This window comes from Micromesistius poutassou (assembly GCF_964030765.1).
Source record: "Micromesistius poutassou genome assembly, chromosome: 10".
NCBI lineage: Eukaryota > Metazoa > Chordata > Actinopteri > Gadiformes > Gadidae > Micromesistius > Micromesistius poutassou.
Window position 1 is genome coordinate 3,633,409 of NC_140280.1, and position 22,601 is coordinate 3,656,009.

At 46.7% G+C, this 22,601-nt stretch overlaps 1 protein-coding gene across 1 annotated transcript; it reads left to right on the forward strand.

Moving 5' to 3' along the window:
* The first annotated feature begins 46 nt into the window (after positions 1-46).
* Positions 47-17,722, forward strand: LOC311354093 (plastin-3-like). Its single transcript, XM_084473890.1, has 16 exons — positions 47-184; positions 5,780-5,891; positions 6,467-6,618; positions 9,548-9,677; positions 10,098-10,230; positions 10,538-10,619; positions 12,292-12,457; positions 12,571-12,713; positions 13,007-13,102; positions 13,610-13,805; positions 14,165-14,243; positions 14,515-14,632; positions 14,809-14,939; positions 15,287-15,410; positions 15,969-16,093; positions 16,603-17,722. Exons 2-16 carry the CDS (start codon positions 5,831-5,833, stop codon positions 16,733-16,735), a joined length of 1,869 nt encoding a protein of 622 aa, XP_084330016.1. The 5' UTR covers positions 47-184; positions 5,780-5,830; the 3' UTR covers positions 16,736-17,722.
* The last annotated feature ends 4,879 nt before the right edge of the window (positions 17,723-22,601 follow it).

Consider the following 22,601-nt stretch of genomic DNA (forward strand, 5'->3'; position numbering starts at 1 on the left):
CGGGGCGGGGAAACATTCCAGCCGCTCTACTAGGCCTCTACGTGGACGCGGGAGGACGGATCTCCGCTCCACACTGGAAGCTGTCTGGAAACTCACAGCGCATCGCAAGTCAGCAAGCGACACTTTCTGGATAAAAAGCTGCGAAAGTATCGACTTACTTTTTGAAGTTTGGCTGTAACGCACGGTATGATATATTGCCTGCTTTCTGCTTTTACTCCGACATTTCTGCTAGAATTGTCCTTTTTGTTGTTTGCTGGATGTAAACCAGGGCTGGGGTGGTGGTATAAAACATACATGTCCTGTTCGGTGGCTTCCTCGCGCGGCAGACTGCAGACTTTCTGCGATGGTTCGACTGGTTTCTCGGGTGAACAAAGTGTCTCAATGTGAATTACCACTGGTGCAGTGATCACTATCTCTACGCAAACGGTGCGAGTAGCCAATCTCACGCAGTAGGGAGGACAATTAACAGCTCTTACTACTCGTGAACTTAATTTAAACCATTTGAATAGTAAGTTACAATTTGATGTAATTTGAAGTGTTTGTTAAAGAGAATCTGTGACCCTGCGTGAACCTTTTCCTGCCGGACAGGAGAACCGGGAGTCTGCGGTGATTATGGACTTGATTTAAATCACTAATCTCAAGTTGCAGCCTGGTAGTTGTGATCAGTGATTATGGACGTTATTGAATGATCTCAAGTACCAGGCTGCAACTGGGTGGCTTGCAGCCTGGTACTTCAGTGATTATGGGCATTAGATCAGTGATCATGGACGTTATTGAATTATCTCAAGTACCAGGCTGCAACCGGGTGGGTTGCAGTCTGGTACTTGATCAGTGATTTAATAACGTCCATAATCACCGACACGGGGGTTAAACGGCTTTGAATCCTACCCCTCCCCAGTGTACGCAGTGTGCGCTCAGCCATGGTTCTTCTGTTGACTCTGGACGGCTGCTTTAGCGGCTCATCACAACAGGGGCCAGGGCTTGTTGTTTAAACAGGTGAACGCTCCTCACCTGCGGGTTGATGCAGACGCTACTGACGTGGTCTACACATGGTGGTGGACCCTTTCTAGCTGGGACAAGTTCCATAGTATGGTGTTTGTTGTCGTGATTGAGACTAAATGTAAATGTTTGTATCATGTCGAACAATAATATATATTGATTGACCCGTATTTATGTTTTCTGTACAGTTATCAGTAACTGGATTTTAAGTCATTAAGTTCTCACGCATCGAAAGGTCCCAAAAGATCGAACCATGACGTCACTCTAGGTAAAGACTCAGATCTCTCTTCCCCCTCAAGGTGATCGGTATTTGCGGTCTTCTAGTCCTAAGTAGAGGGTCACTTATTCTCCCCATGCTCCCGGCGGTATGAACCCGAGTGTGGTGGTGAAAGGCGGCCTTTGAGAGAGACATTGGAGGCTTCTTAAGTTTCACTCCGTCCTCCAGAGCCGTGTCATCATCATCATCATCATCGTCGTCAACCGGTTCCCTGCACAGGTGCGCTTTGTTCAGGGCTTAGCCGGCACGCTATTTACACTCCGGTTTTATAGCCCGTCGTGTCTGCCTTCACTATCCTTCCTTCTCTTTATTTTTTTCCACTCTTAAGCCTATTTTGTATGGCTATTTGCATCTATGCTGTTGGCATGGGCTGAACAGTTTGTTGGTAAATATCATAGACAAAGAGAAAGTATTAGAGCTTTCTTCACTATAAAGCCACCGGTGACACCAGTGGACCTCCTACCCTCATGCATTGTTTTTTAATGTTTTTTTTTTTACCTTTGACTCTGTTACATCTTAAGAGAAGGCCCAAAGGCTTTGGTTCATACGTGAGTCTCTAGAAGTAGCCTATATTTTAGTTCAAAGCACTTTACACGCGTTGGTATACTAGGTAAACTGGCTGCTAGAAGTATGATATGGACCTGACAAGGCTAGGTGAATTCTCTTCCCGAGAAGAAGGATGTAGTTGGTAACTATTAGTGTGAGTTGCCTTGGAGGTAGAACTATAACCTGATATACCTGTAGGCCAGAGAATAGTTTAGTTCATTATATTCGTAAACTGTTAGTGTGGGAGTGGCAGCCAGCCGCCCAGCCCCAAAAACCAGTCTAATTAGATTCCTGGGTGGCATCTCAAAGATTCCAGGGGACACCTTCCCCGGTGGCTAACTTAGTTTGCATTACTCTACCTCACTCATGAAGAACAAGATACACTTGTTAAGATCAGCTATGGCCACAGGCGTCCCTTTACATTTGAATCAGCCGGTTTACAACGCACCATGGCGACTATGAGCTCAGTGTAAACTGAGTTTGTTTGCTCGTTGCCACCACTTCCATACCTGTCAGCACAGTTCGGCTTATCACTTCCCGTCAGACAGGGAGGGCAGGGCGGGCATTGTGGAGTCTCAACGGTGCGTCCATCAGTCTTGGCGGGCCTGTTTTGTCTCACATCTGCATGTGATTGTGACACAGCCGCTGGAAGACGTTGTATTCCTGCAGACGGGCGTGTGCACATCAAGCGCACCACGCTAGGGAGGGGCGCGCAGGCTATTTGTGTGTATGTGTGTGCCCCACATGTCCCATGTTTTTGAGTGGAAGAAAGGCTCAGAGGGCGGAGTGAGTCAGCACCACCCTCCTCCTCCACCGCCATCTGGGAACCACTCAAACTTTTAATTGACCGGCAGCACCATTAGAGGCCATGGAGAACCGTTTTCGGGCAGGGCATTTGAGGCCTGTACTTTTTCACTGCTTGCCTGCTACTTGGGTTGTTTGTTGTTTTAACGATTGACCAGGCATCCTGTGTAGATATTCCAACATTCAAGCTACTGTAGCCCTCATTAAGTTTCCTCCATGTCAACCAGCCAAAATGGTTTTGTTCATGCATGCATGATGTGCCGTCGTTCTGGTTTGTTTCGGTATTGGATCGTATTGTATTCTCTTGTTTGCTTGTTGTATGCGGAAATGCAGCTACCTCCCTTTAAAGTTCAACAACAGTGACGTGTGCGTTGTACCATGAGAACCGTACAACGCCTAGAAGGTTCTTCTGGAGTGTGTGTTTGTGGGGGTGGTGGTTAGGGTTGAGCTACAGGTCCAACCATCAAGTGCCCTCCAGCTGTCCAACGGCCGTGACAACTGTTGTCCCAGAGCCGGCTGCTCGGGGCACACTTGCTGCTCCTCACGAGATCTGTCGCCCTGGTTTACGACGGCGCTGACAAGCCCTCCATTCTTCTTCTACCAATACTACCACCCTACCCAGTTGTCAGTCGCCATCTGGGCCCTGGGCGTGGCTGTGCTTGAGCTGGTCTCACACTCCCCCCTCGCTGTCCTGGCAGTGATGAGGGCTGGCAGATGAGGTAATGTTTGTAGTTCTTTATTACATGGTCCAGACACGCCAGAAGTCTCCTTTTCACAGCCTTATGAGGGCAGGGTAAATATAGACAGGTCCGCCTCGTCATTTTCCTATTGCGTTGGTCAGGGTTTTTGTAATTGCCCAGAATTAGGAACGCCGTGTGGAAGCTGTCATTTGGAAGTCACAGGGACTCAAAGTAAAGCCGTTCTGTCAGTGGCCTGTGATGGCATGCGTGGGTTTGTTTTGCAGAAATCAGAAACGCAACACAACGGTCTGTAGTTGAAACCTGAGTCACCTCTCGTACTCCTAATGCTCGCTCCCTAATCATACCCTTCCTGAAAGCCATCAATAGCTTCATTCACGGAAGCGCTTGTGGTCTCCCAGCGGTTGTCCATTGTCTGTGTCTGAATGTGTGCTTGTGGTACCAGGGGACACGGGCTGAACCCAGGAGAGTAGAATAGCTCGGGAGCCCGACAATGGACCCGGTCCAGTGTTTATGCTGATTTATGACCTCTGAACAATTCTTGTATTTTCAGCGGTGGTAAAGGCGGGCGTTCATATTGTAGTCAACATCGGTGCTGTGAAAATGGCAGCGTGACGTAAATGACTATTTAGTGTAAACAGTGACGGGTCCTCTGCCATGGTCCTCTGCCATTGTGTTCATGTTGTCTGTTTACTTTCTGACGGCCATGAAACCATGATGTTATTACGTTTTGTGGGTTAATCAGGTGAAGAAGTCCACATGCTGCATCAAGCCTCATAACTCTTTGGTTGCTTTTCTGTTTCTGTTCAAAACAGTGTTCTTAGCCTTGTGTCAGTGAAAACAAGTCAAAAGGTTGGCCTCTACTAACTTGTGGTGAGCATCTGCTATTTATTAATGAGACAGTGTGGACGAGGCGGTTCATCAGGTAAACCGAGGGAGGAATCCTCTAGATTGAGAGATTGGTTTTCCAAACCTCCGGATCAGTTGAGTCAAAGACATTTTGTGTTCTCCAGGAGGAATGCCGTGTTTACCGGGAGTGGGTCTGGGAGTTGAGAGACTGGGGGGACAGGAAGTGAGCGTTCCCTACTGCCTCCACCTCAACAACTGGAGCGTGGTTCACCCCGTTTACCCAGGGTGCATTCCTGCTCCCGCAGCCCATTCAGAGGAGGTCCTGGAGGAATGTCGTGTTTTTGAACGGGATCACAGATGGTTCTGGAACCCGGAACACGGCTGACTCCTTCGGACACAACCCTGGGCGTGTGGACTGGATGTTGTGACACGTAGATGTGGGTTCCTGATTAGCAGTCATGCACCGTTGCGTGTTTTTGTTTGGTGTTCCTACAGGCAGATGTTTTGGTTCCTGTTTGGTGTTCACACCTGTGTTGGTTGGTTCCCCTTTGGTTTTCATTCACACCTGTTGAGGTTTGATCCCATTTGGTTTTATTCGTTCCTCTTATTCACATTCCTCTTTTGAGTGGGGAGGGGAGGGAACCTTTTAATCTCTGTCCTATCTCTGTCTCTTTGTAACCATGGTTTTATGGTTTCAACTGCGAGCATAGCTTGCATAATTGTTGGTCCTGTTATCTGCTGCTATCCTATACTGCATACCTTGTCACATATTTCAGTAGTAATTCCCACCTGCTGGACACAATAGTATTGATAGGGTCCCCGTTTTCCCCTGCCAGGTGGGATGTTGATTAGCCATAACAAGCCATATCAGCATTGACCCATTAGTGACATCAAAAGGGGGAGTGTCCACCCAGATTTGCGATGGGTAGGTCAGCCTACCAGATGATGGAGGGTAGGAGGATAAAACAGCAGCCCTGTAAAGTTAAACAGTTCTGAAGCGGTCCAAGAGCCTGAAGAGAGTGTTGTATTTTTATGAGCAATATGCTATTTGATGCATCAGCTCTTTTTCCAAAGCTGTTGGTTTAGGCCAAGCGGTTATGACTCACTTCAGGGTGGGAGGACCGGGAATTTCAGGTCTGCAGACCTGAGTCCAGTAAGTCTGAGTGTGTCCTGTGGGGTTATTATAAGGTCTTCTGCCAGGGAGGTGAGTCAGATCACCGACTGCAGTGACCAGCTGGCCTACACACAGAAGCCTTGCTAGCTAGGCTACACACAGAAGCCTTGCTAGCTACTTATGGCAGCCTCAAACTTGTTGGTGGCTAGTGTTGTTGCTGGATGGGCTGATGGCTAGCAGTGGTACCTGGTAGGGTGGATGCTAACATTAGCGCTGGCTAGTGTGGCATCTAGCAGGAGTACCTGCTAGGGGTTAGCACTGACAAGGCTGATGGCCAGCAGCAGTACCTGGTGGGCTGGGAGCTAGCAGTAGCGATAACAGTGTCTGGGTTATTTAGGGAGTGGTGTGGGAGGATCAGCTAATCTCCATCTCCCTGCTGGCGTCTGCAGACCGAGGCCCTGATTCAGAGTTTCTTATGTTATCTGTCAACAGGACCCATCCAAGCCAATCACAAGCCACACCCAGCTAAGCCAATCAGGGGACATGGCAGGAAAAATACCCAAAGAAGAGTTGGAGGACCTGAGAGAAGCCTTTGGGAAAGTTGGTAAGTTGGACCCCCGACTGTGTATGAATGTTAATGCAACATATTTTTTCATACATGCTTTATGAGTTTATAAGTATTTTATTATTGGCTAAATTAGAGTTCAATTGGTAGCTCAACATGCTAGAAGACTTGGCATGTATGTAATGCACCTTGTAGTTACTCACTCACTTACCCTTCATGCACTCACTCTCCTCATTGTCCTGTTCTTGAAAGGCACACTATAGTCCATTGAATACAAAGACTGCCAGGAACACTTAATAATGACCCCAGAAAAGTTTGATGAAACCTCAAGGCCAGACTTCTCCAGTCAAATATGGGTAGCTCTCAAATCAAGACTTTAAAAATATATAAAACATACTAGTTAAAACATTCCCCTTCCACCCACGGTATTGTTACTAATGCTGTCTATTAAGGGCACAGAAAATACATGGGTAGAATGGAGTTAAAGTCTTGTTCTATGGCTCCTGTGGCATGACCCTGTGTGACCCTGCTCCTGACCGTACTCCTGACCCTGACTCTGCTCCTAACCCTGACCCTGACCCTGTGTGACCCTGCTCGTGTCCCTACTCCTACAGACCTGGACAGCAACGGCTCCATCTCAGCCTTCGAGCTCCATGACCTCTTCAAGGAGGCCAACCTGCCCCTTCCAGGGTTCCGGGTCCGGGAGATCATCCAGAGGCTGGACCGCAACAACGACAACCTGATCAGCTTTGACGAGTTTGTGTCGGTATGTCGAGTGTGTTTTTACTAGTCCTGCCCTTAGTCCAGGTCCTGGTCTCCAAGGGCTTCACAGCCCTCATCATACGACCCCCTTAACCCTTACCCCTCTAAAGACTTGAGGAGAACCTCCCAGACCCAGAGGGGAGACCTGGAGGGGAACCCAGGAGAGGGTCCTCCTCCCAGGGGCATTATGAGGGGGATGGGGCTGACGGAACTGGTTGCACAAAACAAGCAAACCAAGGTTATGTGATTTAGAAAGTTGTTAGAAAATAATTGATAAGTAATGAGTATAATGTGTGTGTTTCTGGCACACTAAAGAGTGATCAAGTCTTCACTCCTCGGCATGTCAAGGTGATTATGCATGTCATCCTCTCTGATTGATCTACAAAATCATGAATGGACTTATGTACTGCATCACACATGTGTTTTGAACGTGTCTTCTGAGGGAGCATAAAACAAGTCCTTCATCATGAGTGGAGGCAGCAGTGGTTATGCCTGCAGCCCGGGTGGCGTCTGTACACCTGGCTCTCTGTTCGGAACAGGTCCAGGTAGGACCGGTGGAGCAGGTCTGGCCGGTTTGTTAAGAGAGCTTCCCTGTTGTGAGGAGGATGACTCAGCCCACTTCGTCTCCTAGGAGGCGCACTGATCCTGACCGGACCACTTATGGTGCATTTCCACTGGCGGGTACGCTTCGGACCCAGCACGCCTCAGCCCAGTAGTGAGGGTGCGGTATAGCCCAGCTCGGTTACGGTTTGCGTTTCCACCACCACCAGTACCCTCATGGTAGGGCGGGGTTTAAGCCGACAGCGATAGCCACAGCAGCTACGTAAGCATCGTGATCTCATAGCAGCCCGACACAGTGTAGCGACAGCCTGCTAATAAATCCAAGGAAAAAGAAGATGCACGATGAACAAAGAGCAACAATGTAGGACGTCCAAGAAGGACTGCAAACTTTTGTGCAACATTTTCTTCAATAAACAAAGCTTTTGCCGTTGTCCAGAAATACCTTGCGGGTACTGTGTTTGTTTGTTATCCCCTTGTCGCACGGAAGGGAAGATTCTGTCGACCAATCAACGGACTGCGTGTGTAGCTCAAACTTGCCGGCACCCTTTCAGGCGTCTCAGTACCACAACGGAGAAGTACTGCGAGACGAGTATGGCTCAATATGACTCAGTCCGGGTCACGCCCACTTTTGGCGGTGGAAACGCGACCCCTGCAGACTTAACCGACCCGCACCCTGCGGTGGAAATGCGCCATTAGAGAGGGATTTAGGAGGGGAGCAGTCCCTGGGTGCAGGGCAACCCCCTACAACCCTCACACACACCTACTCTTACACACACACACAACACACTCCCCTACCTTCCACACACACACACACACACACACACACACACACACACACACACACACACACACACAGAGAGAGTCAGTCAGAGTTTGGGAAGGAGGAAATGAGGCCAGCCAAGTGGTGTGTGTTCCAGTGTCTGGTTTCCTGCTAGACGATGGGAGGGACAGGACAGCCTCTGTACTGTAGCGCTATTACTGTGATAATGTACTCTAGTACAGCCTAATCTTAGTAATGTACTTTACTGTTGGTATTATTGTAGTACTCTGTTGCTGTACCTTAATGGTAGTACTGTAGTATGCTTGGTTTTTTTTTTTAATCCACATTGAACCCTTTCTGTTGGAGGTTGAAATGTGAACAGCACACACAGTGTTCCCTGGGTAAAGTCAACAGTCACAGCCTGGCATCCTGAAGTATGTTGAGGTTAGCTCCTGAATGTGGAGTCCTGACTGTGTGCGGACAGGATGTGGAGAGCACTGCCGTTGGCTTCTATTTAAGGTGCTTTTCATAGTGTTCAGACGAGACAAGCGCTTTTCCAGATACTCTGCTATTTTATCACATGACGTTTCCATAACAATGTCTGTTATCGTTTAGTGGTAGAAAACCAGACAGATAAAAATAGGGGCATTCTTATGAGCTACTTTGAAGGAATGTCTTAACTATTCATGGATTGATGAAAAGATAAAGTGCTGCTAACGTGTTGGCGGAAAGGCGGCGCCCCCGAACATGAATATTGTCTAAACGTGGGTACATTTAGATGACTGTGCACAATGAGAGGAAAAAGGGTTTCTTTCTGCCCGGTCATGATTGTCCTGGTGGCCTCTCTATTTCAGGCAGGGTTAGTGTTTGTGGTGGTGTGGGGGTAAACCATTTCGGAACAGCATCGTCAGATGCTTAGCTTACCTCATCTCTCTCCTCTTCCTTTTCTATTCTCCTTTTCATTCTGCGGAAGAGAATAAAACAGCGAGTCACAATGGGTCTTGTGTATCTCGTCACAACACACATTTATATGTAGATTTAGACGCTTTTATCCACAGAGACAGAAGTATAAGCAAAGCTTATATATACTGTTTGGTACACCATAAACATTAGTAATTAAAAAGGAAGTAAAGTGTACCGCTTTCTTTACTTTAGGGAAACATGACTTTGTCCGTCCTCATCGTATAAAGAGTAGTAGTGCTGGAACACAGGGCTCGGCTTTCAGCTTTTTGGATGTGTTTTAGTTTTGGGTTGTCGTGTATTAAAGCAGCAGTAACTCAACCAGTGCCTGCGGTCCTCTCATGGTGAGCAGACATTCCTGCTCCCTCCTGCAGTCCAGCGGTCATGACTGAGTCAGCGCTGAGGACACCCATAGTCAGAGCTGCTCCCAAAACAACGTAGATAAAAGACAGGATAAGACAGTGAGGCAGAACGTCAACGTATTTACAAAGACACTTCAAAGATGGCTCTGTCTGTCTGTCTGTCTGTCTATTCACTTCTTTCGGTCTGTCTGTCTCCCTAAAGAAGGTTATGGGCCTAATTAGCAGTGAATATGTACAGTAACTCAAAGCACAAAGTGAACCACAATGTAAAAGACGTGCCTCTCCAACAGATCTTCCAGGAGCTGAAGAATGGAGAGATCGCCAAGAGCTTCCGAAAGGCCATCAACAGGAAGGAGGGGATCCTGGCCATAGGGGGAACCTCCGAGCAGTCCAGCGAAGGAACCCAGCACTCCTTCTCTGGTAGGACCAACCACCCTGAGACCCCGGTCTGGTAGGACCTAGACCTGAGACCTGGGTCTGGTAGGACCAACCACTCTGAGACTCGTTCTAGCAGGACCTAGAGACCACAGACTCGTTCTAGCAGGACCTAGAGACTAGAGACCCTGGTCTAGTAGGATCTAGAGACCCTGGTCTAGTTGGACTTGAGACCCTAGTCTGGTTCCTCAGACATGGCTGTAGACTTGGAGCTGTTCTCTTCTGAGTCTAGAGATGAGGGAATAGGCCAGGATAGTGTAGTTGTTAGGGTGTAGACTCCCAGCCCAAAGCTTCTGGTCCACAAAACCCTACCTGCTCCTTAAGGACATGTGTCTGGATTAAAGTTAAACGACTCCAATAAGACAGTCAAACACATTTACCTTCTCCCTGTGATATGTTGTGTAGAGGAGGAGCGCTTTGCGTTTGTGAACTGGATCAACTCCGCCCTGGAGAAGGACCCGGACTGCCAGCACCTGCTGCCCATGGACCCCAACACAGAGGCCCTGTTCCGGGCCATGGGGGACGGCGTTCTGCTCTGGTGAGTCCTGCCCATTCCACGCCACCGTCGGGGTCTGTTAGTGGGGGTCAAGCTGAGGCTGGCCACCCTAAAGTGGGGTAGCTTCAACTAACTTGTGATCAACTTTTAAAAATGTAAATGCATGCTTATATCAGCGATATGCATAGATACATGTTAATGATCCCAGTCTTTCGAGAATGTATTGCTTGTGTTACAGCACCCAGTATCTTGGGGGCCCCTCGACTAAAAGTATCTGGTGGGTCTGGACATGAGGTGGTGAACCGGTGGGCTAGGTGTCGAGTCTAAACTCTGTCCCTCACCCTCACAGTAAGATGGTGAACCTGTCTGTGCCAGACACCATCGATGAGAGGACCATCAACAAGAAGAAGCTGACACCGTTCACCACACAGGTGGGTGACGCTATCATTTCCCCAGTCTGCACCGTCTGCTGGTCCTAAGGACCTCATTTACATTAAATGTAGGGCATTTAGCAGCTTTTATCCAAACTGACTTTCAGTAAGTACACTTCAGAAAAAAGAGAAACAACAATATATCGCTGTCAGTACAGTAAGGATGTTCATAGAACCAAGTGCCAAGCACTAACAATTAAGTTAGGTTAACCCATTCCCTGTATACAACAAAGATGGCTAGGATAAGATGCTACACAATGCTAAGTACTATTTTTAAGTGCCAGGACGTACAACATACAATAAGTGCGTACATTAAGTGCCAGGACATACAACAAACAACTAGAAAATGCATTTCCTGCAGAAAATGCGGTGAGTGCTGTAGTGCAAAGTGAGGTTAAAAATATGTTTTAATAAAGACACATAGTTTAAGACGTAAATAACAGTTAAATGGCTGTGACTGTTAAAATCAAATGAAGGGATTTGAATAAAAGTTCAAAAGTCTAAATGGAGTAAACAATGTAAACATGCACACCATTTAAGAAAATGTAAATGGTTGGAAACAAATAAAGTGACAGCTGAATGAAAAGCGCAAAGCATTGCTAAAAATGCAGAAAGGTCAAATGTATTGCCCTTCACTGCTGAAAAATCGGAAAGGTCAAATGTATTGCATTGCACCTGGAAGCTGAAATCGAAAACTGACTGACGCTGAATTAAGTTAAGTTACCCTTTACATTACCTGAAGAAGCAAAGTGCTGAAATATATTGTTACAAAAGCTGGAAGCTAAACTGTAATACTGTCAAAGGTGGAAGGTAGTAGTAGTAGTAATAAAGGTGTGGTATTGATTGATTTAATTTTTGATTGATAGAATTATAATAATCCCGCCAGTTTTCTTTTTTTTTAAACCAGCCGAAATTGTATTTACTCGCCTAATGCTCATTTTCCCAGCCTAACGTTATTAAAAGTAGTCAAATTGGACGGGAAACTGCCCAATCTGGCAACACTGCCTGCACGTCCTCGTGCTCTAACCTCAGCGTAAATCAATGAGACCAACTGAAAACAAGCTGACATGGAACTTAAACTCTGATTTAGAAAAAAGTATAAAGGTAATAGAAATTCTGTTTCCAGATTATTGAAGATACAAGTGTGTTGATTTGTTAAACCTTTGAACATAGGTTAACGATGAAATATTGACCAAGTTACGAAGTGTCTGACGGCTCAGCCGTCCTCCCATTGACTTCCATTGTAAAAAAATAGTATTTTAAAAGTAGAATATCTTAAAAAGTATAAAATATTTTAAAAATCTGAAAAGAAGCGCGTGATTCCAAGCTTATCTGAACATTTTAAAATTGGAATGGAGTCTCTAGGTGAAAAATTGAGGTAGGAGATAGGTCCCAAAGTTTGTAGCGAATAATAAAGAAGAAAGAATAAAACTTGAGAACAATAGTTGAGCGCTGCATGCAGCACTCACCCAATTAGTGCGTACATTAAGTGCCAGGACCTACAACATACAATAAGTGTTGACATTAAGTGCCAGGACGTACAACAAACAATTAGTGCGTACATTAAGTGCCAGGACCTACAACATACAATAAGTGCGTACATTAAGCGCCAGTCACCTCCTTCTGACGGCGTTCTCCTGACTCCACTCCTATGCTCTGTTGTGTTTGGTAGGAGAACCTGAACCTGGCTCTGAACTCGGCCTCGGCCATCGGGTGTCATGTGGTGAACATCGGAGCTCTGGACCTGAAGGAGGGCAAACCCCACCTGGTGCTGGGCCTGCTCTGGCAGATCATCAAGATCGGACTGTTCGCCGACATTGAACTCAGCCGGAACGAAGGTGCGCTCACATTTAAAGGCCTGCTCCCATGCCAGGCATTGTGTTTGGGTTTGGTGTTTTCAGCCATCAAGGTATAACTGTCCTGCTCCTCCTCCTCCTGCTCCCCCCTCCAGCCCTGGCTGCTCTGCTCCGGGACGGTGAGACCCTGGAGGACCTGATGAAGCTGTCCCCAGAGGAGCTGCTCCTCCGTTGGGCTAACTTCCACCTGGACAACGCTGGCTGGCAGAAGATCTCCAACTTCAGTGGAGACATCAAGGCAGGGAGACACACTGTGGTTATGATCATCAGGATGTTAGCTAGTAGCAATGACTCTAGCATCCTGTAGACATGGTGCATTCCATGCTTGTCTTTTAAAATGCTGGCTCCTTTACAGGGTTATTGGCAAATATACACACGCATACCATGCACAAACATACACACATGAACGCACACAGACTAAAAGCCTACACTGACCTCTTTAATATACAGTCTTAACATATCATAGATAGATTTTATCATCTAGATTTTTTGACTAAAGTTTGGGAGTAATGTTGACCTCTTGTCTTCCAGGACTCCAGGGCGTACTTCCACCTTCTGAACCAGATCTCCCCTAAAGGCACGGAGGAGGACCAGCCCCGCATCGACATCAGCATGGCCGGCTTCAGTGTAAGGTTCCCTCTCCACCAGACAGCTCAATTTGACCTAGTGTAGGGAGCGTTGTGTCACTTTGTGTGTAGCTTGGCTGCATGGAACACCATTTTGTTTAGCTTAGCATATCTGGAGCTAATGCATATAATTTTTTAGCTTAACTTTTAGTGGGGGCTAACATTGTTTAGAGTCATGTAGATGAAGCTACCATAGCTTTGCGTTGTTTCAGCTAACTTTGTGTTGTTTAGCTTATAGTATCGTAGCCTAGCTGGATCCAACCTTTGTTGTTAGCCTAGCTCTATCTAACACCATGCTGTGGAGCCTAGGCTAACATAATGTTGTTTTCCTGGCTCTATCCAACAACATGATGTTTGCCTAGCTCTAGCTAACGTCCTGTTGTTAGCCTAGCCGTAGCTAACGTCGCGTTGTTAGCCTAGCTCTATTCAACATCATGCCGTTAGCCTAGCTCTAGCTAACGTCGTGTTGTTAGCCTAGCCGTAGCTAACGCGGTGCCGATCCCCGCAGGAGAAGGACGACCTGAAGCGGGCGGAGATCATGCTGCAGCAGGCCGACCTGCTCGGCTGCCGTCAGTTTGTCACGCCCACCGACGTCGTCAGCGGCAACCCCAAGCTCAACCTGGCGTTCGTGGCCAACCTCTTCAACAAATATCCGGCGCTCACCAAGCCTGAGGGGGAGGACATCGACTGGGGACTGCTGGAGGGTGAGTCCGCCTGGGTTGAAGCTAGGGTGGTTAATGATGATGCCTATTGGAGTGGAGATGGCTGTTTGAGAAGCTATAGATGTGTAAGGGGTTAGCTCTCTTAACGGTCCTATACAAGCAGACGGTTTATAGCCACAAGCTAACTACTGTGTTGAGATGCTAATACCTTCATTATTGATATTACAGTAGGCTGAAAGGCTACTGTAGTTGATTAAAACGTATCGATGCACAAAAAGATGTAGTTGGTGCACAAACATTTTCCAATCTAAAGTTTTGATCCTGGGCCAGAAGAGGTTGGACACCTCTGGGGACGGGCTTTTAGGGTTTAGCCCCGGTCTGATTGTTCATCTGCTCTACAGGTGAGACACGAGAGGAGAGAACGTTCCGGAACTGGATGAACTCCCTGGGAGTGAACCCACACGTCAATCATCTCTATGGGTATGTAAAAAAGGCAACCTTCTTTGGTTCCATCAACTTGACTGACAACCAGTCAGTCAGGTTTTAAACCAGGAAATGAAATGTGTAGTGACTCTGACAGTGGTTGTCTGATCACATGGCCGAATGTGTGTAACACAACGCCCTCATTCGCGTAAAGGATATGGTCCCTCCCCTTTAACACGCCGAAAGCCGACGCACAACATAGGCTGTCCCATGATCCTTTTTGTGATGGTGTGTGTCAAATAGTTGTGTGTTTGTGTGTGTTATGTAGGGACCTTCAGGATGCGATGGTCATCCTCCAGCTGTATGAGAAGATCAAGGTTCCTGTGGACTGGAGCAACAAGGTCAACAGACCCCCGTATCCCAAGATCGGGACCAACATGAAGAAGGTAGAGAGCAGTGCATCAATATACAGTATATACAAGCTGTATCTGTTCAGACCTGCTTCAGACCTGCTTCCGTTTACGAAATACTGTGTTTTGTACGTTGTGGCATTTCATGCTTTTACAATACACTTACAAATATTGCGTTGTTTTTACAATCTCCATGGTGTTGTTTTGTGTAGCTGGAGAACTGTAACTACGCGGTGGATCTGGGGAAGTCTGCTAAGTTCTCCCTGGTGGGCATCGGAGGTCAGGACCTGAACGATGGAAATGCCACCCTGACCCTGGCCTTGGTCTGGCAGCTGATGAGGAGGTGAAGACCCCTCCCTGGTTACCCAGGAAAACACTTAAAAAACACTTTACCAGGAACAGTTGTCCTTTGATCTGCTGCGTTAATCAGAAATTCCAGGAATAGAGAACTTTCTTTTTTCTTTCTATTGAACTTAGACAGTCCTCTTTGAATTGTATTTGATTGATTGGTCATGTCTTTGATTAAGACAGAGTAAGCGTGACAATACACCACTCTGATATCTGTGCTACTACTATGCTAGTACAGATACTAGGTCGCTGCATTGTCTTCTGTCACTGTAAAGTAACAGGAAGAGTACTGCCTAAAAGTGCAGTTTTCCCAGACTGAAGGCCTTGTCCTCCTCGCTCCAGGTACACCTTGAACGTTCTGGAGGATCTGGGAGACGGGCAGAAGGCCAACGATGACATCATCGTCAGATGGGTGAACAGCACCCTGGCCGAGGCAGGGAAGACGTCAAAGATCAACAGCTTTAAGGTGGGTCCAGTTCTACAAAGTACTGCAGTAATACTCTTTACATTCATGGTCTACTGCAGTAATACAATATTAAAGTCTGGATGCTTGCTGATCAATTTTATGGATATTAAGGACCTTACATTTTCGATCAAGTCTTTTATCATGTTAATTTTATGAACTTGGTTGGCTATTAGTATTGTTATAAAAACGCTGTGGAAAACGGAAATGTTTTGAGCCCCGATTTGAAAGAGGAACTTTGTTCATGTAGTAATGTGAAGCTGTTCTATCCAACCTGTTAAGATCTATATTTGATACATAATCTTTATATGTTCTAGTAATTACAGACAAATGTATCCCCTGTCTATCTACATGTGTGCTAGCATGAGATGTCTCACCTGTCTAGATCTACATACATTCATTAACATGATGTATGTATTCAGGTCTAGATCTGCACTTCATCCATCCATGATGCATGTATTACCTCAAGGAGAGGGAGATCAGTAGCAGTCTGGTGCCGATAGTGATGTTAGATGAATGGGGATGTAATAATAAGTTACTGTAATAATCTTGTACCTTCAGGACAGGGAGATCAGCAGCAGTCTGGCCGTGGTGGACCTCATAGACTCCATCCAGCCCGGGAGCATCAACTACGACCTGGTGAAGACCAGCGACCTATCAGACGAGGATAAACTGGAGAACGCCAAGTAAAACCATTCAATCTAACTTTATCCATACACGCTCTTTCTGCACGACAGCAGGAATACAAATAGCTGAACAGATTTGTCTAGGTAGATTCAAACAAAGAGGATTACTAATGCATTGGAAGGAAGAAAGCAAAACTAAGAATTGGTTTTAAGATGTTGACAGATGGATTCCCTCAGGTCCAGAGAGAAGACCATGAACAATACTTAATGCTTAATTATGTACAACAGTATAACCGCACTAGCCAAATGCTGAACGTTTCTGATGTTCCCATTGTGTCTTTAAAGAGAAATCTGTGATATATATATTTTTTTTTTCTGTGAGAAATCAGATGGTTTCACCTGACCTTCTGTCACACATAAAGTTCTTGGAACAGAATTCCTCTCATTTTTAAAATACCAAATCCCTTGTTTTGTCTTGCTTTATTTACAGAGTAAATTTTTTAAGAAAGGAAAAACGACTGGAATTTGCACAGTGATGATGGATAAACAACATCTCTTACCTTCCATAGATACGCCGTTTCCATGGCGAGGAAGATCGGTGCGCGGGTCTACGCCCTTCCTGAGGACCTAAAGGAGGTCAAGCCCAAGATGGTGATGACGGTGTTTGCCTGCTTGATGGGCCGCGGGATGAAGCGGGCGTAGTCGGGCCGTGACCTCTGACCCCGTGACCCTCCCCAACCTACCCCCACCCCCTCTCTTTGACGGAGCGCCCCGCGACCAGGAAGGATATGGATGATGTCAGGGTGGCTGCCAGCACCCATAAATGTTGGAAAGGTGCCGGCCCCTCCCCCCATGTGTTGCCTGGACGAGGCCGGGTGCTGAACTAAGTCGTACGGTGGTCTGGGAAGAGGTCGCCTGCGTTACCGCGTTGCTTTGCAAAAGAAGAAGAAATTAAGGGAATTGTGTTGGCGCCTAACGGAAAGCCTCGTCGATAAGAATGCTGTTTGCTGGTATTGTTTTGTGATCGTGTATGCGTTTCCAGCTGCAAGGTTGTTTACATTATATTGTTCTCACCGACAGAGGAGTTAAAGATGTCCACCAGATGTAACGCAGTCCTTATTTTTATACCAAAGGAAATTTCAATATGGCAAAAAAATATTGAAAAAGATTTTTTCAAGTTTCATATTGAAATTAAAATTTCATTATAGCAAAAAATATAGAAAATCACAAGATTGTCACAGTAGTTTAGAAAAGTGGACGTGAAGGTTGAAGTGGTATCTGGTTAAAATTCGGCATCGGCTGGTCCTCATCTCCTGTATTGTAGCCACACCTACAGACGCCATGACTCCCTGAACCTTAAGGATGCCTGTGTTTAATTCCTGGGATTGCGAAGTGTGTGTGTGTGTGTGTGCGCTGGTGTCGTTTCTTCCGGCGTCTGGCCTGGCGATGAATCAGACGGTTACCATGGAAACAGGATCTGACCTTTTGCTTGTCCTTGATTTCTGCCGTGCCTTGTCGTCGTGGCAACGACCCCAAGCCGCTCTATGAACTGTCTTGTCTCCTACCCTTATTATAATTCTTTTGTATTCAACTCGTTAGCAAATATAAATAAAAAACGTCTCATTCCAGGTAACTTTGTGACTCTGTGCGACGGACCATGTGATATGTTAACGGTCACGCCTGCTATGCAAATGCTTTATACATAAACAATAAATAAGTCTTTAAAAAATACATTTTGTCTGTTACTGTTAACAGTAAAAAAAAAAAGTTCTTTTTTTAAAGGTGTGCCAAGGTGGTCCTGTCCAGCCAGATGTGAGATGGTTCAGCCCGCCAGTGGGTGTGGTCCACTGGGTAGGCAGTTAGGTTGATCTTCCCACCATGCAACTGGTGTGGACACACCCACTTGTGATGACACCGAGGGTAGAGCTTACAATGGCTCAATCAATATCACACCTGGTTGTGAAATAGTGACCCTTTAAATTATCTTGGAACGATATCAGGGACATTTTGTAAAACCTAAATAGAAATTAAGTATTTATTTAAAAAAAAATGTAATCTAGCCCGTAAACATCAAGTCCAGTCCCTTTCCAGGAAATAATTAAACTATCTTCTGCCGTGCATCACGTTGAAAACGAGGGAGCTAGGCCATGGGTACTATTTGCCATTCTCTAATTTAGCCAACGATGACTCCATCTTGTTCTTCCAGTACCGGAACATCTCGGGGTATTCTCTATGGGTCAGGGTGTGCGGCTCCCAGCCAAACGGTTCTGGGTTTGATTTCCAATGTCCTCACTCTTACCTGTAGGCGTCTTTGAGCTAGATGAGCCCTAACCCCTACCTGTTCCTGAATGACATGGATCTGAGAGCAGTCTCTAATGTGTCTGGCACATGTAGCTCCCAGTTCGGAGATGATGTCACCAGCTGCTATCCACACTCCAGCATCCTGTCCCTCTGGTGGCGGTTGAAGTGATCTGTTTCAGGAGAGGTCCCAGCCTGCTGACACGCTCCTGCAGGAAATGCTGTAAGCAGAGTTAACATCTGCCGACCCCTTTAAATCCAGGTCTATCATGAACAGCTGTGAAGATACGTTGTTATGAATGTCAAGCCTAGAGTAGGTGACAAACACCAGTACTGTTGTCCTGATTCCAAGTAAGGGCTTAATAAATATAATCTTGTCTCATCTCAGACCTTCTAGAAAACGTCCATGCGGTCCAGTCCTGTGATGGTAAGGTCCAGGGGTGGAGGGATCTGAGGAGGAAGGGGGGGGGGGGGTCCTTCACACATGTCCTCCCCTCTGCTGGTTACCACGGTGACCCAGGCTGGAGGGCCGTGGCAGGTGGTCCACCTCCCCTCAGAGGATAATCAGATGGGATCACAGCTCCAGAGATGATCTCCTCGTTCTTCAGCTGGACTGGAGTGGGAGGTCCCTGGGGCCACAGAATGAGACCCAGACAACACAGAGCCTCATTGCTCTGATGGCTTCACTGTTGAGCACCAGCGGTCATCCAGAGAGACATACAGGGCAGTCAGAGACAGGTCATTAAGAAGCAGGTAGGGGTCAGACAGTAGAAAGACAGGTCATTAAGGAGCAGGTAGGGGTCAGACAGTACAGAGACAGCTCATTAATGACCTGGGATGCCTACAGGTGGGCTGTGAGTGGATCAAACCCAGAACCTCCTGTCTGCGAGTGAAACACCCTAACCACTAGACTATCCTGATATAAAACTCTGAACAATAAGTAGGTCAGAATTTATTTTTAAGCACACTCAATGTAAAATGGAATGCAGTTAACTGTTAAAACATTGCAATTCTGCCCGCTATTAAACAATGGAAACTGTGAGAGTACTCTCACTTTCAGACGTTATTTATTTTTAGACAGCAGGAATTCTCATCGCTGTTATTCTCATTTTCCCTGAAACGAGACACTGGTCTCTGGACATTTGGTACCCCCGCTACACTCCATTCACCGGCAGATTGCGGTTCACTGTTCATGGGTATCAGGGCGGGGCTGTGATTAACTGACAAACTGCAAGCTTGGAGCAGTTTGATTAACGCTGAGTTTGTCACGCTCCGTCAGAGACCTGGCTCTCTCTGTTCAGCGAGATGAAACCTAAACCTCCATCACGTGAGGAATCATCACTTCACTTTGAAGTACTCTTGTACTTCAGTAATTAATTTACTAATAATGTCAAAATATTCTCAAAGTGTTTGTGTGTGTTTGTCTCTGTGTGTGTATGTGTATGTGTGTGTGTGTGTCTGTGTGTGTGTGTGTGTGTGTGTCTCCACTCTGTTTGCCTCTGTTTGCCTCTGCTGAGGACATGAAGGGTTCTCCCGGGTGGCCTCGGGTCTCAGGGAGGTATCCGGGGAAGATCTCCACACCCTCCACATCTCCTCCCCCGGGTCAGCTCAGCCTATCAGAGGAGGCCCTGGCTCCTGTGGAGGAGCAGCCCGGATCACGCAGGAGGCCCAGCAGTCGAGCTCATCTGGGCTGGGAGGAGGAACCGGGGGAGGACTCTTCTGTACAGCCATCTCTGCACCTTTATCCACCTCCGACTCCACCTCCACCTACCATTTGAACCTCTGTTCCTACCTCTGTCTCTATCGCTACCCTCCATACCTCCATCTCTACCCTCTCCACGTTATCTCCACTGCTATCTACCTTTTGTACCTCAATCTCATCCTCGGCTTTCCACTCCTCCACCCCTACCTCCACCCATCCCTCCATCCCTACCTCCACCGGCTCTATCTCTCCCTCCATCTCTGCTGCCATGGCCTGGGAGGGGGGCCGGGCTGTGGGCAAGCAGGCGTCTGAGTGCTGGCTCTCTGGGAGGTCTTTGTTGGATTAAAGGAGCAGGAGGAGCAGGTTGAGGGAAGCAGGTGAGCCACAAATCTCTCTCCTTATCTTTCATTTACATAACTCGCTTGCCTCTGATCATTGTCTGCTGTGAAGTGCTTTACATCTCAGCCCGACACTGCATGAACGGCAGGAATCAACGTTCACCAAGTTTAATACTCATAAGATGACCTGATAGGAATTGATCAATCAATTCAATCATCAATCACATGATAACAACATAATTGTAAACTTAATTTGTTGATAATTATGCGTAAAAAAAAGTATAAACATATAAACTTAACAATAAAGAATATGTATTTGCATAATTTGTATAATCTATTTTAGTTTAAGTTTTAAACTGATGACAGCCTACCATGTTTGAGTAACTTTCATTAACTCCATATAAAGTGACTTAGAACAGTCTTCCATCTGGGGGATGGTGTGAGTGGGCTGCTTTGATACGTGATGAGTGCTTGTTTAGCTCCAGTAAATGACACAATAAGCCCACATATTTGTTTAGCGTAGCGACTAGCCGTCACACGCACTCACTGCGTTCCCTCGCCTGGCCGGTTACCGTAGTGACGGCGGTCCTCGGAGACGGCCCTGATTGGCTCTCGGCGCGCGTTGGTTTGTGGCAGGCGGTTAGTGTGTTTTCCTTAATGACACGCCAATTAGCCACATGATGATAACAGTTGTCTAAACACAACACTCAGCTGTCTGAGGATCACGGCTCCCACCGACAGAGAGAGCATCTTCTCCATCTGATTCAGTGTTAGGAGTGAATCAATGTTTACCTTTTATATTGACTACTTAGTGTCCAAGCTTTGGTCCAGAGAGGATCACGAGTCAGTCTGAGAAGGGTTGAGGTACAGAATCTGAGGAGCACCTGAAGATGCTGTATTTCTATATTAAGTCTCCATGTTGTGTTCTATATTAAGTGTCCACTTTATGATAGCTAAAAACATGCTCAACTAGGTTCCCAAGGTCGACCTCTCATTGGACGGTTTGACAGTGACTCGTCATGGTCTCCGTAGCAACGTGGCGGACCCCATGAGGGAGCTAGGCCCTTCTAGACCAGTCTGGTCCCCCGGCTTTAAGACATAATACTGAGCTGACACCGCAAACAACCAGCCTGCGTTACATCCTGTAGTCATAATACTGGGCTGACAACCTGTGTTACATCCTGTAGTCATAATACTGGGCTGACAACCTGTGTTACATCCTGTAGTCATAATACTGGGCTGACAACCTGTGTTACATCCTGTAGTCATAATACTGGGCTGACAACCTGTGTTACATCCTGTAGTCATAATACTGGGCTCACAACCAGCCTGTGTTACATCCTGTACTCATAATACTGGGCTCACAACCAGCCAGTGTTACATCCTGTACTCATAATATTGGGCTAACAACCAGCCTGTGTTACATCCTGTACTCATAATACTGGGCTGACAACCTGTGTTACATCCTGTACTCATAATACTGGGCTAACAACCAGCCTGTGTTACATCCTGTACTCATAATACTGGGCTGACACCGCAAACAACCAGCCTTCGTTACATCCTGCACTTCTAATACTGACCTAACACCACAAACAACCAGCCAGCATTAAATCCTGCACTGTTCATACTATATACAGTATACACCGTCCATCGGGGATGCTGGGCCACATAACAACACATTGGGTGAGTGGCTGTCTGACCTTCCTGTAAATGAACAAGGCCATGAGTATTCCCAAACACGTCACATTCCCAACACAAGTCACAATGCTAAACAAATACACTGGCTTCATGCAGTTTATCCAAGCCCTCCAGTAAGGGCGGTTTGGAATCAGTACCCCAGTAAACCCAGCTGCACCGTATACGCTACAGATACTGTACAGATCCAAGTGTATAGGAGGGTAAGAGAGGTCCATTTGAGGGGCAGCCAAGGCTTATGGGTCAAGTGGGTCAGTGGGTTCCAGCAAAAAGGTTCTGGGTTCAATCCCCAATGTCTGCAGCCTAATCTGTAGGCATCCTTGATCAAAGATGCCCCCTAACCCCTACCTGCTCATGAACTCTCTCCAAACCGTAATAGAAGTCCCATAAAAAACAGTATTCAAATGCGGAAAACGCTGGAGTTCGTTCCCGGCGTGGCACGTATCCTGCTTCTAGCAGGCTAGGAAGGGTAAAGCAAGACAGATTATTCACCATCTCTAACCTGAAGCCATCTTCTCTTCCAGAAGAGGTGAAG

What these genes read in the sequence shown, in the direction of transcription:
- LOC311354093 (XM_084473890.1), top strand. Translation starts at nt 5,831, where the DNA reads ATGGCAGGAAAAATACCCAAAGAAGAGTTGGAGGACCTGAGAGAAGCC. An exon ending in TGACACCGTTCACCACACAG is followed by an intron (nt 10,620 to 12,291) that starts GTGGGTGACGCT and finishes TGTGTTTGGTAG; the next exon opens with GAGAACCTGAACCTGGCTCT. An exon ending in TGAACTCAGCCGGAACGAAG is followed by an intron (nt 12,458 to 12,570) that starts GTGCGCTCACAT and finishes TCCCCCCTCCAG; the next exon opens with CCCTGGCTGCTCTGCTCCGG.